Source organism: Panthera pardus, unplaced genomic scaffold, assembly GCF_024362965.1.
Source record: "Panthera pardus isolate Hobbes unplaced genomic scaffold, ASM2436296v1 HiC_scaffold_24, whole genome shotgun sequence".
In the NCBI taxonomy this organism is placed as follows: domain Eukaryota; kingdom Metazoa; phylum Chordata; class Mammalia; order Carnivora; family Felidae; genus Panthera; species Panthera pardus.
In genome coordinates this window covers 102060866-102078469 of record NW_026526810.1, presented here as the reverse complement: position 1 = coordinate 102078469, position 17604 = coordinate 102060866, and the positions used below count along the sequence as shown (strand labels likewise).

Genomic DNA, 17604 nt, shown 5'->3' with positions numbered 1-17604 from the left:
TTCCCATATAAATATTAGTCTTTTTCTGGAGTCTTTACTCAGCTTCATTGATTTGTTTATCTGGTTGCAAAGGGTTTCTAGTACTGCACGTTTACAATAAGTTTTAATTTTTAGAAAGATCATTTCTCTATTAATGTTCTTTTTTAAAAAGTTTTTTTTTTTTTCCTCTCAAGCCGCCTGGGTGGGTCAATTGGTTGAGCATCCAACTCTTGATTTTGGCTCAGATCATGATCTCACAGTTCGTGGGATCAAGCCCTATGTACGGCTCTGTGCTGAGCATGGAGTCAGCTTAAGATTCTCTCTCTCCCTGCCCCCTCCCCCGCTTGTGATCTCTAAAATATAATAATTTTTAAAAAGTTTTTTCTGTCTATTCTCATATTTCCAGATGAAGTTTTTTGGCCATTTTTTTTATTGTAAAATATACATAAAATGTACTACTTTAACCATTCTTTTAAATGTTTATTTATTTTTGAGCAAGAGAGCACAAGCAGGAGAAAGGCAGAGAGAGGGGGAGATACAGAATCCGAAGCAGGCTCCAGGCTCTGAGCTGTCAGCACACAGCCTGATGTGGGGCTCGAACCCATGAACTGTGAGATCATGACCTGAGCCAAAGTCAGATGCTTAACCAACAGAGTGCCTGCCCAAGCGCCTACCATTTTAACCATTTGTAAGTGTACAATTTCACTGTGCACACTCACATTATTGTGCAACTATCTCCACCAATCATCTCCAGAATCTAGATGAATTCTAACACTTTGTCAGTTTCCAAAACATAATGCTGCCGATATGCCAACTGTTATTATATTCAAGGTATGGATTAATTTACGTAGAGTAACAGTTTTTACCATATTATCACTCACTCAAGAAACATTTATTGAGTGCCTATTACACCAGGAACTATACTAGGCACTGGAGATGTAAATGTAACTAAAGTAACATATCCGTTTTTACAGATATCGTGAAATCCAGAAGAGGAAAGAGATTAAGCAAATCGTTGCACATATAAACATAAAATTGCCAAGCTTTAAGGGACAGATACATGGTTTCATGGTGAATTTACATTAAGTGGTTTGATATAACCCAGGGGATCTGGGCAGTCTTCCTGGAAGAAATGACAACTGAACTGACTCTGCAAAACATACTCAAATCATCTTCAATATCCTCCAGTTAGCTTCACACAGGCCTAGCACATTTCTTAGGTTTGTCCCTGAGTATATAATCTTTTAAATAGTATATGGGATCTTTTATTCACTTTATGTTCTAACTGGATCTTTTCTATGTACGGGAAAGCTATTGATCTCTGAGTATTAAATTTGTAATCAGCTGCCTTTAGAATTTTGATTGTTTTTGAGGAAACTCATTCTTTCACTCTTACACATTTTTGCTTCAGCCAAGAAGGTAAGAATGTCTGCCAAACCTTCCATTCTTTTTTTTTTTTTTAATTTTTTTTTAAATGTTTATTTATTTCGGAGACAGAGAGAGACAGAGCATGAGTCTGGGAGGGGCAGAGAGAGAGAGGGAGACACAGAATCAGAAGCAGGCTCCAGGCTCCGAGCTGTCAGCACAGAGCCTGACGCGGGGCTCGAACCCACAAACCGTGAGATCATGACCTGAGCCGAAGTTGGTCGCTCAACCGACTGAGCCACCCAGGTGCCCCAAAAGCTTCCATTCTTTAGGAAGTTCTAGGGGAGAGGCCTTTGTCTTCTCTCCACCTCTGTCAATGCAAGAATGATCTATCTGTTTGTGAAATGGTGAGACTATGACATCTACTGAATCACATTTCTGTATTGAGTAGAATTAACATGTGAAAGGGCCATGGCTCATATGTGGACCGTGTCTTTTGGCTCTCTAGAATCAACAGGTCATGCAGATCTCAATCTACCATGCAGCAGGCTGGTTTATAGGTTTGCTCTGTTGACTTAACTCTCCCATCACAGAAAGGATGTTTGAGTTCCATACGCTGCATTACTCTATGTATGATTTCAGATTGTTTTGCCAAGAAAAAACTTGAAAGTTCTATTTTCAGGGGTGCCTGGGTAGCTCAGTCGGTTAGGCATATGACTTGGGCTCAGGTCATGATCTCATGGTTCATGGGTTTGAGCCCTGCATGAGGCTCTGTGCTGACAGCTCAGAGCCTGGAGCCTGCTTCTGATTCTGTGTCTCCCTCTCTCTCTACCCCTCCCCTGCTCATGCTCTGTTTCTCTCTCAAAAATAAACATTAAAAAAAAGAAAGTTATATTTTCATTCTTACATCTTGAATTTGCACCTATTTTAGAATGCAATTAAAATACTTAATTGTATCAGCTTAGAGAGTTTCATTAAAGAATAAAAAGCACTCTACTTCTGAAACCAACACTGTACTATATGTTAACTAACTTGAATTTAAATAAAATCCTGGAAGAAGGAAAAAAAAAGAATAAAAAGCATTCTGTCAATGTAGTACTTAGTATTCACTAAACCCCTGGTCACCAAATTTTGTTGACTATACATTCATCATAAAAAAGTTCAAGTATCTATTCCCAATCTGTAATTAATAAATTATCTATATGTACCAATGCTTTTTATATTATAAAATACACATAGAATAAGGATTTTTACAGAATGAGATCTCTAAAATAATTTTTACTTATTGATGATTCTTAAATATTTTGCTCTCATGAAAAATAGAAATAATTTCATTATTTTTGAAACTCTTGGTTTAACATCTTGGATATAAAGATACTTGAGGGACACCTGGGTGGCTCTGTGGGTTAAGTGTCATGGTTCATGGGATTGAGCCCCATGTGGGGCTCCATCCTGCTTGGGATTCTCTCTCTCTCTCCCTCTCTCTGCTCCTCCCCCACTCCCCCTCCCTATCTCAAAATAATAAGTTAAAAAAAGGTAGTAAGATTCAAAAGGAAGTAATACAAAAAAAGGATACTTTTTTTATCCTGTATCCTAATTACAAAGATTTTTGTCAAATTCCACTAGAAATATCCATCTTCCCTAACATCAATCAGATGTTACTTTTTTATATCTAACACATAGATTAAAAATATACTCTAACTCTTCATTTAGTAAATTTTCAAACAAGTTTGAAAATCATTTCTAATTTCAGTGTACTTCAATTTTTTAAAATTTACCTTTTTAATGTTTATTTTGTTTTTGAGAGAGACAGAGACAGAGTCTCAGTGGGTGAGGGGCAGAGAGAGAGAGGGAGACACAGAATGGGAAGCAGCCTCCAGGCTCTGAGCGGTGCTGATGCGGGGCTCGAACTCACAAACTACGAGATCATGACCTGAGCCGAAGTCGGACACTTAATGGACTGAACCACCCAGGCGCCCCAGTGTACTTCAATTTTTATATGTGAAAAACTTGTGTCATCTTCAGCAATAAATTCACACAATCAATAATAGAAACATTTCCAAGCATGTGTTTTCAAATTATACATTCTTCTGATGAGAAATCACTTTTCCATTCATTGTTAAAAGATCACTGTTACCTGAAATAATCAGATCAAGTGTTCCTTTTTTCTGTTCCCCAAAATATTTGCCAACATTGCATTTTACAGAAAGCCACTTGTCAGCACAAGAAAGGCAGGAAATTTGAAACTGTTTCCTTTTTATAAAAAGAAAGTGTGTAGTTTTTCTTCACTTTGGCAAATCTATTATTTTGCCACAGAAAAATCCATGAACCTCTCCCTCTATATGAACATTTTTTATACTCATTCTACATATAATTAAAAAGTATTATAAAGAACCTACACTACCAGGGTGCCTGGCTGGCTCAGCGGATACAGCACACAACTCTTGATCTTGGGGGTTGTTGAGTTCGAGCCCCATGCAGGGTGTGGAGATTACTCAAAAATAAAATCTTAAAAAAGTCTACACTAAAATTTTGAAGTCTTGTTTTTATTAAATAACTAGACTGACGAGGGGCACCTGGGTGGCTCAGTCAGTTAAGCATCAACTTTGGCTCAGGTCATGATTTCACGATTTGTGGGTTCGAGCCCTGCATCAGGCTCTGGGCTGACAATGCAGAGGATTCGGTTTTCTCTCTCTGCCCGGCCCACATGCTCTTGCTCTTTCTCAAAATAAACTCTTTATTTAAAAAAAAAAAAAAGGACAGGTTGGGGCATCTGGGTGGCTCAGTCAGTTAAGTGTCTGACTTCAGCTCGGGTCATGATCTCATGGGTCATAGGTTCAAGTCCTGCATCGGGCTCTGTGCTGACAGCTCAGAGCCTGGCGCCTGCTTCAGATTCTGTGTCTCCCCGTCTCTCTGCCCCCGCACCCCCGCCTTGCACTCTGTCTCTGTCTCTCAAAAATAAACATTAAAAAAAGGTTTTCTTAAATAACCAGATTGATGACATTCTGCAGAAGTTTGTATAGTCTGACTCCAACTATCTTTTTATTATATCCTGCCAGTGATGAATCCCATGATTTAATGTCACATGTGTCATTAGCACTGTAACCATATTCCAGAAAATTCATTTATTCTAGTGAAGTCAGTTGCCCCACTAAAACTAAAAAAGTCAGTTTTGTTTTCCCATGAAAAATTTTTATTAAAGAAGTCATTTACTATTAAAAACATAATCTCTCTGAGATAGCTTTTTTGTAATGGCTTAAGAAAAACAGTTCTTCCCATGTTTCATTATTGACTCAGAATTGAATAAATACCATAAGCTGAGACATGTTAGAAACACTTTTATTTTCATCCAAATTAATAGGAACCTCTCGCACCACATAATTTTTTCTAATATTTGTTCCTTCAACTTTCCACAATAGTTTCTATTCATATTCTTTTTAGTGTATGTTACCTAAAGGAACGTGTTTTAGGGGTGCCTGGATGGCTCAGTCGGTTAAGCGTCAGACCGTTGATTTTGACTTAGGTCACAATCTCGCAGTTCTTGAGTTCAGGCCCCACATCTGGCTGTGCACGGCCAGGGCAGACTGCTCTGCCCCTCCCCTGCTCGTGCTCTCTCTCTCTCTCTCTCTCAAAATAAGCATAAATTTAAAAAAATATATGTTTTCTCCCTTTTTAAAATTCTTTAAATTATTTTAGCTATTTAACTGTGGTAGGAAGGAATGGTGTGTAAGTAGTGGTAAACTGGTTTCTTTTTAGTTGTTGCGATTTTTTTGTTTTGTCTTTCATTGTTAGGAAACCTGGGAAGAAATCTTAGAATTCTAAACATTTATCACTTAATGTTATGTGAAATTGTATAAAGTATTGCATGGTCACATAATTTTAAACATCACTGAAAAGACTGCTGAGATTTAAGCTTCCTATTCCGGATGCATAGATTTTAAATACCTTGCTGACAGTGTTTTACTTATTAGCTAATATTTCAAACCATTCTAGTCACTAAGGCAAGATTCACTTGCTAGAAAAGTGAATAGAAATCCATATTTCAAATAGTCTTCTTTATAATTTTACCTGACTTCTTATTAGATCTCATTAAGCTGCCATTTTTACCACATATTTTGACTAAGAAGAGACTGTACTGGAAGTAAGAAAAATCTAGTTTGCCATTTTGTCGTTGCTTTTGTATTATTGATCTTTTCTTGTCTTCTTTTTGTGACTTTTATTTTTTTATTTTTAAATGTTTAAAAAAGTTTATTTATTTTTGAGAGAGAGAGAGAAAGACAGAGCATGATAGGGGGAGGGCAGAGAGAGTGGGAGACACAGAATCCGAAGCAGGCTCCAGGCTCTGAGGTGTCACTATAGAGCCCGACTCGGAGCTTGAACTCACAAACCGGGAGATTATGAACTGAGCCCAAGTCAGATGCTTAACCAACTGCGCCACCCAGGCAGTCCATGAGTATTTCAAAAGCATATGCTTATTGTCTTAGGCCAGGTTCTTAAGAAGCAGAGTTTGAGATGAGGATTCCAGTGATTCTTTTCTGAGAGTGATGTTATGATGAAACCTGTAAGGCAGTGAGAAAAAGAGAACAGGGTAGGAGAAAGGGCTAGGCAAAGGTGTGGACTCAATTAAAGTTTATCCTCAATCTGATCCCACAAGGAGCTTTGGGGTACGGATGGCACCAGGGAGTCATCTCACTTTGAGGAAAGGAGGCAAGCCTTACATTTGGTCATCAGCTCCAGGTCTCCTGGGGTGTGGGTGGGACGGCAGTGGTAGTGTCCAACCTCTCTGATTAGGTGGCCCCCATCATTTCAGGGCAATTCCCCCAGGCAGGAGGGATACCTATGAGTTGTTAGCAGCCAAGAACAGACAGCATATGGGGAATGGGTGCAATGACCAGGAAAGAGATCTTGCACCAATACCCATTTTGTGAGGTTAGTGTAGTTAGATGTTATGATTGGTAAATCTTTTTCTGTACCATTGTACAATGTATCGCAATGTGCTAAAAAGGAGCAAACACAGAAGAGTGACACCTGAATACTTGTTGCTGGATACCTGCCACCTCATGTGACCATCTGACCTTTGGACTGAATGCAAGTGGCATTCTGTATATTAAATATTAGTAAAAATTAATTTCCTGTTTTTAGGTAAAAAGGAAATGTAATGTTTATTTATTGGGGGGGGGGGAGGGAGGCAGAGAGAGAGAGAGGGGGAGACACAGACTCCAAAGCAGGCTTCAGGCTCTGAGCTGTCAGCACAGAGCCTGACATGGGGCTCAAACCCATGAACAGTGAGATCATGACCTGAGCTGAAGTCGGATGCTCAACGGACTGAGCCATCCAGGTGGCATGGTAAAAAAGAAATTTAAATACAAGTTCTAATATTTTGTTCCTAAACCTCAGTGAGTTACCCTGCAAACTCCAGCATGGAGATCACTATGCCAGTCAGGAATGCCCACAAAGCACAGTCCTATTAAACATGTGAAATAGAAAAGGCTGGTCTTCTACATCCTTTTATCTGCCCTTTCTGTGTATTCCCATATTTGCTTGTTTTCATACTGTGTATTTTGAGGCTTGTCAGAATCCCCCATTTCCAACAGCATTCAAATTTAATCAATGTCTTTATTTTTTTTTTAATCTTTTTAAAAAAAATTTTTTTTAACATTTATTTATTTTTGAGACAGAGAGAGAGCATGAACAGGGGAGGGTCAGAGAAAGAGGGAGACACAGAATCTGAAACAGGCTCCAGGCTCTGAGCTGTCAACACAGAGCCTGACGTGAGGCTCAAACCCATGGACTGCGAGATCATGACCTGAGCTGAAGTCAAACGCTTAACCGACTGAGCCACCCAGGCGCCCCATGCTCTCTCTCTTTCAAAAAAAAAAAAAAAAGAGAGAGATAAAAAAAGATTTTATATCTAAGTAATCTCTACAGCCAGCGTGGGGCCTGAACTCACAACCCTGAGATCAAGAGTCACACGCTCCACCAACTGAGCCAGCTACGTTCCCCATTACTACATATTTTAAAATATATTATTCATAAAATGTTACTTAGGTTAACATGCAATAGGTTTAATATTGTTACTTAAAAATAGGCAAATATTTAAAATTTTTATTTTAATTTCAAATACAAAAGTATCGATAGACATAACATATAAACAACAGCTCTGTGGGGTCTTCAATAATTTTTGAGTGTAGAGGGGTCCTGAGAACAAAAGTTTCAGAACTACTGGTCTGAAATGCTCTCTGTTCTTTACTCATCTTCTCGCTCTCTCAGCATCAGCACGTTCCTTCCTGTACATGGAGATTTGTGTACCTGTATTATTGCCTCTACCTGAAGAGAGAGCTCTTTGTATTCACCACGGTACTCAGCAATGCTCTGCACGTAACAGAAGCTCAGTAAGTATTTTTTTCAATAAGTATTTGCTGAATTCAAAAGATGAATGTTGCCTCCCAGTTTTCTTCTAAAATCTGCTCTTCTTTCCAAATTTATCTTTGCTTGACTCCACTGCTCCGTATAGGTAGCCATCGAATCATCTCTCATTTCCTTTTCATAAAACTCAGATGCATGCTTTTCACTTAGCTCCATACCAACGGCGGTGACTCATCAGGTGTGGTGAGTGCAAGAGGGAGCTCCTGCTAACTTACACACTAACCTTCCTTAAGTATTGGTATTGTTGCATTACTCTTAAGAGCCTACCGAGTCCCTGTTTACCACCTCAGGCCCAAATACCTCTGCCTGTTTATGCTCACAACTTTATCCCACGTACCATCCTCATCTCCCATTCACCCAACCTTATCTCCCATTCACCCAACGTACACCTTCTTTGTAAGCAAACTGATTCCCACACACTCTTTCCCAATGACAGACTTTTTGCACTGGCCACTCCCACCACCTGGCTAGATGTTATCCATCCTTTAACACCAGTTCAGTTCCCACAATCTCCATTAAATCTGCCTAGACCAATGTCTTCTTTCTTCCTGTATCATCAGAGCAAACAGGTGCCTTGCAGGTTTCAAGCTCTGAACTGGACCTCAGTGACAGAAGTTGAATCAAATACAATCCTTATCCTCCTCAGGAATGCAGCCAATAGGGGAGATTGACATGACCACAATAAACACTATGTTCTAAGTATTTACAATGAATTATCTCATGTAATATTCAAAACAACCTATTCTATCTTATTTTCCCACCTAAGAAATGAAGCAGGTGGACACAAAGATATGTAGCCTGCCCTGTCACAAAGCTAGGAAGTGCCAGAGTCTTCTCCACTCCAGAACTGGAGTTCTTAATTGTTATCTCACAACGCTTGCCGAGTAAGAGAATCAAAGCACAATGGACAGAGTGATTGGAGAGCAAGAAAGAAAAAGCCTTTGTTTCTGGGAGGAGGGAGAGGGCAGGACCAATAAGAGGAAGTTTCATGTTGTCCTTCTGCATGGCCAAAACAACCCCAAACACACAAATCAGCATCATCAAGGGCATGGAGCTCTAAGAGACAAACTTGTGCAACATGTTGTTCTTTCTTTTGGATTCTCATGGAACAGGTAGTTGTCTATACTTTTGTTTAAGCATCAAATGCATGGAAGTGCTTATTTTTTATGCATCTGTTTCTGCTATTAGACCATTCAGTGAGGATGGAGAAAGCATCTTATTCGTCTTTCTACAGCCACTAGCTCACAGTAGGTGCTCAATCCATGTTCATAAAGGAATACATGATGGGTGTGCAGGATGTGTGAGGCTGGGAAGAGAGGGCTGATAAAGAGATCAGAAGGCAGGAGGAGGCCTGATTTTAGAAAGCAGGCTGTGGAGATTTAAGGCATATTTGCAGGCAAAAGGGAGCAGGGAAGCTAGAGAGGTTTTTTGTTAATATTATTTACTGTTTTCCAAAGTAATAAAAGTCTATAGTTTTAGGGGCGCCTGGCCGGCTCAGTCGGTAGAACATGGGACTCCTGATCTCAAGGTTGTGAGTTCAAGCCCCACATTGGGTGTAGAGCTTACTAAAATAAAATAAAATAAAATAAAATAAAATAAAATAAAATAAAAGGCTATAGTTTTAAAAAGACATAATACTAAAAAGCTCACAATTCCGACATTAGTTCCCTGCTGTGATCCCAGTCCTGCTTACCAGGTAACTATCTTAAATTCTTTTAGCTGTTTACCCAAAGTTACAACCATATTTCTAAACAATGCTCTTATAAAGTTATTTTAAAATTAATTTTATTTATTTTTTAAATTTATTTATTTAGCAGGCTCCTCACTACCAGTGAAGAGCCTGACACGGGGCTCAAACCCACGAAACTGGGAAACCATGACCTGAGCCAAAACCAAGAGTTGGAAGTTTAACTGACTGAGCCACCCAGGCACCCCTAAAATTAATTTTAGATATTGACTTCCCATCACAGTGGAGGAAGACTTCATTCCACCACAGTCCACCTCCCTCATTACTGTGGATCTTCTCCGTAGGCCCAGGATACTGACATTTCTCCATAACATACCTTAGTTGTGCTTTCTCTTTCCTCTTTGGGAGACACAAAAATGACTCATATCCTTCTGTTCTAGGACACGTTTTTGTATTATTTCTTTGATAAATGCCAGTCTTCCATTTTCTTTCTTCTCTTTCTATACTTCATATTAACTGAAATTTCTGAATTCTTTAAAAAATTTTTTCATCTAAAGACAAATACCATATGACTTCATTCATATATGGCATTTAAAAAACAAAACAAACAGGGGCACCTGGGTGGCTCAGTCAGTTAAGCATCTGACTCTTGACCTCTGCTCGGGTCGTGATCTCACGGTTTGTGAATTTGAGCCCTGAGGCAGGCTATGCGCTGACAGTGTGGAGCCTGCTTAGGATTTCGTCTCTCCTCTCTGCTCCTCCCTCTCTCTCAACATAAATAAATAAAATTTAAAAAGAAGAAAAGAGGGGTACCTGGGTGGCTCAGTTGGTTAAAGAAGCTGACTCTTGCTTTCAGCTCAGGTCATGATCTCGTGGTTCATGAGTTTGAGCTCCATATCGGGCTCTGTACTCTGATAGTGTAGAACCTGCTTGGGATTCTCCATCTCTCTCTCCCTCTCTCTCTGCCCCTTCCGTGGCTGTCTCTCTCAAAATAAACAAACTTTAAAAAATTAAAAAAAAAGAAAAGAAAAGAAACGAGGAGAAAAAAGAGACAGACTAAAAACCAGACTGTTAGCTATAAACAACAACCACATGGTTACCAGATGGGAGGTGGGTAGGGGGACGGGTGAAGCAGGTGAAACGGGGATTAAGGAGCGCACTTGTGATGAGTACAGAGTATTGTATAGAACTGCTGGATCACTGCACTGCACACTTGACAGGAATATGCTTCCTGTCTTGTCCTCGGCGCTGCCTGTGGAGGTGGCAGCCATCTCTTACTCGGCATCACGGCTGCCCTTAACCTCTGGTGAAGCCCAAGATTGCTAAAAAGAGGACCAAGAAGTTCATCCGGCACCAGTCAGACCGGTACGTCAAAATCAAGCGTAACTGGCAGAAACCCAGAGGCATTGACAATAGAGTGCGCAGAAGACTCAAGGGCCAGATCTTGATGCCCAGCGTTGGTTACGGGAGCAACAAGAAGACAAAGCACATGCTGCGCTGTGGCTTCCGGAAGTTCCTAGTCCACAATGTCAAGGACCTTGAGGTGCTGCTGATGTGCAATAAATCTTACTGTGCAGAGACTGCTCACAAGGTCTCCTCCGAGAACCATAAAGACATTGTGGAAAGAGCAGCCCAGCTGGCCATCAGAGTCACGAATCCCAATGCCAGACTGTGCAGCAAAGAAAATGAATAGACAGCTTATGTGCATGTCATATTTGTGTTAAATAAAACCATAAAACTACAAAAGAAAGAAAGAAAGAAAGAAAGAAAGAAAGAAAGAAAGAAAGAAAGAAAGAAACTAATATAACACTGTAGGGGTGCCTGGGTGGCTCAGTTGGTTAAGCATCCAACTTTTGCTTTTGGCTCAGATCATGATCTCACAGATTGTGAGTTCAAGCCCCAGGTTGGGTGCCAGGCTGACAACACAGAGCCTGCCTGGAATTTTCTCTCTCTCTGCCCCTCCCCTGCTCTCTCTCTCTCTCCCAAAATAAATATTTAAACATTTAATATAATACTGTATGTTAACTATACTGGCATTAAAATTAAAAGCTTAATAAAAATGTTTTTTCTTCAACTTTCCATTTCATTGCTTTTTATTCTACTTTCTGTGAGATTTTTTTTTTCATTTTCAAGGGCTCTTTCTTGTTAACTAACATATACATTTTATATATATCTAACATATATCTACATATTATATATGTTTAATGCAAATTATATAATGAATATCTACATATAATGTATATCGAACTCTTTCTTGTTAACTGATATGTGTAGATTTTATTACTTTTTAAAGTTTTATTTTATTTATTTTGAGAGAGAGAGAGAGAGAGAGAGAGAGAGAGTGCGTGTGGGTGCACACGAGCAGGGGAGGGGCAGAGAGAGAAAGACTCCCAAGCAGGCTCCAGCACTGTTGGATGGGAACCCGACATGGGGCTAGAACTCATGAACTATGAGATCATGGCCCAGAGCTGAAATCAAGAATCAGACACTTAACTGACTGAGCCACCCACACACTCCCATGTAATTAAATATTATATATTACATATACAGTTATATGTAACATTTATTAATAAGCTTGTTAAACATTTTATGAAATATACACCATATAACACATATACACGTACCTTATTCTTTTATGGATGCAAACTCTTTATAATAGTGATTATTTTATAGTGTTCCCTACAGTGACCCTATTTTCTCCACATCCGCTTTGGTTTTTGTTGGAGGTTTTCCTACAATGTCTGTAATTTTGGGCTGTCTGTTCATTTTTAGGCATGAGGATCTGTAGGATGGGAGAGGGGAACTAGGATTTCAATGCCAGACTTTTGATGCTCCGTCTAATGCCATCTTGTGGACTTGGTACCTGTAAGTACTGAGCCTCTGAGGGATTCTTCAGAGTTAACTGTCTTGCTCTTCATGAACATTTCTCTCTTTTTTTAAATCTTTTTATTTGCTTTTGAAAAAGAGAGCATGAGCAGAGGAGGGAAAGAGAGAGAGGGGGACCAAGGATCTGAAGTGGGCTCTGTGCTGACAGCAGTGAGCCCAACGTGGGGCTCTAACTCACAAACTCCAAGATCATGACCTGAGCTGACGTTGGATGCTTAACCGATTGAGCAACCCAGGTGCCCCATTCTGATTTTTGTTCCTTAAATTGTTAGCTCCACCACCATGCTAAATCAAGTACCACTCTTCCATTCATTTTCCATCCTCTACAAATCCATTAGAATTTCTTTTCTTTTTTTTTTAATGTTTATTTATTTTTTTGTGGGGGAGAGAGTGAGAGAGACAGAGAGAGAAAGAACACAAGCAGGGGAGGGGCAGAGAGAGAGGGAGACACAGAATTGGAAGCAGGCTCCAGGCTCTGAGCTGTTAGCATAGAGCCCAACATGGGGCCGGAAGCCATGAACACCAAGATCATGACCTGGGCTGAAGTTGTGACGCTTAACCGACTGAGCCACCCAGGTGCCCCTAGAATCTCTTTCCTTCTCACTTGTTTGCTTGGTCCTTCTGAGTTAATAACTTTTTTCATTCCTTTACAACACTTCAGAAAATGTGAGGAAACAGAGTGAAATTTGTGTTACTCCACCTTTTAAAACCAAAGTCCACTGAAGGTTTAAGGAGAGTTAAGGATTTGCTTGTTTTAAAAGCTAAAACACTGGTGGCTTTATAGAAAAGAGGCTGACAGAGAAAGAAAGAGGACGCAAAGTTGGTTTGAGGCTATTGCAAAGTTAGAACAAACCATGAGGAACTGAGTTAGGACATTAGCAGTGGGGAAAACAAGGGTATGTGAAAATGTGGTTTCTTCCCCCAGGTACTATCAATGTGTGACTGAACGAAGAGGGTTGAGGGTCAAAAATTACATTAAGGCTTTTAGTGTGGGTGACTGAGACAGTGCAGCCATTGAGAAAGGGACCACAGAAGGTGGAGAAAATCTTATGTGGACCTTTGGTGACATTTACTTCAGGAGGCGGCAAAGGAACTGAAAAAGGACTAGGATGAAAGATGAGCAAATGAGAGTGGTGTTTCACAAGATGGTGGGAGAGGTCAATGTTCTCAAATGGTAGGGATGTCCTCTCAGACAAAAAGACAGAAAGTCCTTGGATTTGGCAAGTAAGAGTTGACTTGTGACGTATGAGAGAAAGGTTTTCATGGGAGCCTAGAGAGTAAAGCTATGTTACAGCAGATTGAAGGATGAAGGGGAGATGAAATAGAGGCAGTATAGAAAGTATTATAGAAAGTGGAGTAAATCAGGGGCACCTGGGTGGCTCAGTCGGTTGAGCGTCCAACTTCGGCTCAGGTCATGATCTCACGGTCTGTGAGTTTGAGCCCCACGTCGGGCTCTGTGCTGACAGCTCAGAGCCTGGAGCCTGTTTCAGATTCTGTGTCTCCCTCTTTCTCTCTCCTCCCCGCTCATGCTCTGTCTCTCTCTTCTCAAAAATAAATAAACGTTAAAAAAAAAATAATTAAAAAAAAAAGAGGAGTAAATCCATGGGTTGTCAGAGTCACAGTAAAAGTATTCTATAAAACAGAAGAGACTTACATATTGGTAGGAACAAGGAAAAGGTAGAACTGGAGAAAAGGTGGAAAATAAATGAGGATACAATTGATTCAAGGCCTTGGCAGACGTGATTAAATACATGGGCAGAGATCAACCTCAGAAAGAAGGGCACTCCTGAACTTCCTAGAATCTCCTAGCAACCTCTGCTCCCCTTAAAACACACACAGAAAACACTCGCCCACAAGGTTTTTGTCTTGCACTAGGATCTGTCTCTCTCTCTATCCTACCAGTTCCATCTGTAGGAAACAATAACTCATTGTAACAAATATCCTAAAATATGAATTATTCGGACCAGAACAGCACAAAGGAGCCTTCATCAGAGGAGTGTAAGGTTGCTGGGGCTCTTGGGTGGCTCAGTCAGTTGAGCATCCAACTTCGGCTCAGATCATGATCTCACAATCCGCGAGTTCAAGCCCCGAGCCAGGCTCTGTGCTGACAGCTCAGAGCCTGGAGCCTGCTTCGGATTCTGCGTCTACCTCTCTCTCTGCCCCTCCCCTGCTCATGTTCTGTCTTTCTCTGTCTCAAAAATAAATAAAAACATTAAAAAAAATTTTTTTTAAATAAAAAAGGAAAAAAAAAAAGAAGAGTGTAAGGTTGGCTTTGGCATTCCTAGTTCATGTCCTCACTGAAGCCTCTCCATCAGGGTGGGGTAAAGAGATATCTTCCATGCTCTCTGGTCATCCAACAGACAACTATTGTAGAAATATCCACGTGTGTGTGCGCGCGCATAGAGACACTTCCCAAGGACACTGCCTTCTCAGAAAGAATACAGAGTTAATACAGCATTACTCAATCACTCTCCATCCTCTTAGCCTGCCCTATTTGTCTCCAAAGCACCAGGGCTGATTTTCAGCAGATATACTTTAGCATGGCTCTATCAGTTGCTATAATATTGAAATGCTCTACTTCTGTACTGGCAAGGAAATAGCTGCTGCCCCAGAACCTGATGCATCCACTGTTTTTGCTATCCTAGCATCTCCCAGATCTTCCCATGATCCAGCAACTCAAGGCATAACACCAGCCACAACAAGGGTTAAGGCTGGCCCATGTTCCAACCGGGAGTGGAACACTCTATTGGGAAGTTCAATATCAAGGAAGTTAGAGTGTGCAGGAAAGGGAAGTAAGGTGGGGAAGGAAGAGAAAATACAAGGGAACACAAGGGGATGTGAAACCATACCAAATATCACAAGCTGGCCATACCAGTGTTAGATATTTGAATATTCCACCATGCATAGTACTTACAATTAGCTGAAATTACACTATATACTTTTTAATATATAGTTATTTGTCTGCCAACTAGAAAGTAAGCTGTATGAAGGCAGGGACTTTTTTTTAATATTATATGTTCAGGACCTAAGATATGCCAGGCATATATTAGGTGAGCAGTGATATTTGTTCAATGAATGAATCATTTCATATCAAGGAGAAACATTTTCTAAATAAAACACATTTTTATGTAAGTTCCTAGCCATAACAGATTTAGTTCTTTATAATATTTTTGCAGAATGGTTTCCATTCCTCATTTTTTTATCCTCCAGTTTCCTTATCTTGCCCAGAGGCTGTCTTGTGCATAAGAAATGACCACACGGTGACCATTCCACGTTGGAGTCATCTGCCATCTGTCTACTCAAAGACACAGTAAAACTTGGAAATCCTTGCTTTTCCTTTTCTTAGCTCTGATCAAACAGGCAGGCAAGGCACTGTAAGGGAAAAGGGAGATTTGTTTTCTCCTGCTCAGAGCTTTCTCCCAGGGGTGGGGGGCGAAGGTTCTAATTCATCTCACTTATACTTGGTATTTATGATTTTTCTTTTCCCCTTTTTTTTTTGGTTTCTTTTTCTTTCATTAAAGTTTTTATTTCAATTCCAGTTAGTTCACATACAGTGTCATATTAGTTTCAGGTACACAATACAGTGATTCAATACCTTCCATACAATACCTGGTACTCATCACAACAAACACACTCCTTAATCCCCATTCCCTACGTAACCCGTCCCCCCAGCCACCTTCCCTCTGGTAACCTTCAGTCTGTTCTCTATGGTTAAGAGCCTGTTTCTTGGGTTACCTCTCTTTTTTTCCCCCTTTGCTCGTTTGTTTTGTTTCCTAAATTCCACATATGAGTGAAATCATATGGTATTTGCTTTCTCTGACTTATTTTGCTTGTAATTATGATTTTGCTTTTTGAAAGAAACAGTTTTCTTTTCACTGGTCATGCTGCTCTGAGTAGTATTCTAAGTTTTAAAGAGTAGTTTGGTATAATGTAAAAACTTTATACGAAAAATTATCACATGCTACAAGTTTCAGTGGGAAATGATTATTGAAAGTAGTCACTTAAAAAAACAAAGTAGTCACTTTGTCGTACAAACCAGCAACTACCAAGTATTGATTTTCAATATTTGAATTTAAGGGTGGGAAATGCTAATTACATTAATATATTCATGACTGAGACTTAATCTACTTAATGTTCCTTTTCTCTTCTAAAATTTCACTTCATCAGCCTGAGGGCAATCATCTGTAATCATTTGTAATCATCTAATTACAAACTTATTCAAGCTGCCAGCTCTTGCTGTGACTGTATTTTATCTCCTTCATCATTACCCTGTATTTTTTAAAATGAAAGAAAACATGACTTCTTTGCAATGTGACACTATTATTGTTGCTCAGACATTAAGATGCTGGTAATCATGATCAGATTTATTTTTATAATGTTCAGCACAACTTAGGATATTCTATTATCTGGCAAGGAAATTTATTTAATATAATGCTTAGAAAATTAAATCCAGCCTCCTACTGAATACTTTTCTAGAATAGAAGAGAAAGTAAATAGGTAATTCCAATATGTGAATCCAAAAAGATGAAGACAATGAGTAAGAACATTGCTATTTGAGTATGGGGGGGCTGAAAGTTCCAGAAATCCTACAAAAGAAAAGAGAAGGCTTTCATATTTCTTTATAGCTCAGAAAATTGTTTTTAATTTTTTTTAATGTTTATTTATTTTTGAGAGAGAGAGACAGACAGACAGACAGACAGACAGAATGTGAGCAGGGGAGGGGCAGAGAGAGAGGGAGACACAGAATCCAAAGCAGGCTCCAGGCTCTGAGCTGTCAGAACAGAGCCCAACGCAGGGCTCCAACTCACAAGCTGTGAGATCATGACCTGAGCTGAAGTCAGACGCTCAACCGACTGGGCTACCCAGGCGCCCCAAGGAAATTGTTTTTATATTATATTGTCACATACATTAGTTGGAGATCACATAAGAAATTCTAAGATAGTCATATAGTCTGTATTTCACGTAAGTTCACATCAATTGTCTTTTTATTACTGGGCTTTACTTCGCTCATAACTTTGATCTACCTCATGTAAATGTCTTTGATTCTTGAGGTGCTTGGGTGGCTCAGTTGGTTAAGCACCCAACTTTGGCTCAGGTCATGATCTCACCACTCATGAGTTCAAGCCCTACTATCTGCTGTCAGCACAGAGCCCACTTTGGACCCTCTCTCTCCCTCTCTGACCGTCACCTGCTCGCACTCTCTCAAAAATAAATAAACATTAAAAAGATTTTTTCCCAAGGATCATTTCAACAGTTAAAGA

General features: G+C 39.8%; 1 protein-coding gene across 1 annotated transcript; it reads left to right on the top strand.

Annotated features, from left to right (window-relative positions):
* Nucleotides 1–10757: 10757 nt before the first annotated feature.
* On the top strand, nucleotides 10758–11414 carry LOC109268177 (60S ribosomal protein L32-like; the record flags this gene model as incomplete). The annotated part of the gene is made up of 1 exon (XM_053888737.1): nucleotides 10758–11414. A coding segment is annotated over one exon (393 nt), but the record flags the coding sequence as incomplete, so codon positions are not given.
* Nucleotides 11415–17604: the final 6190 nt, after the last annotated feature.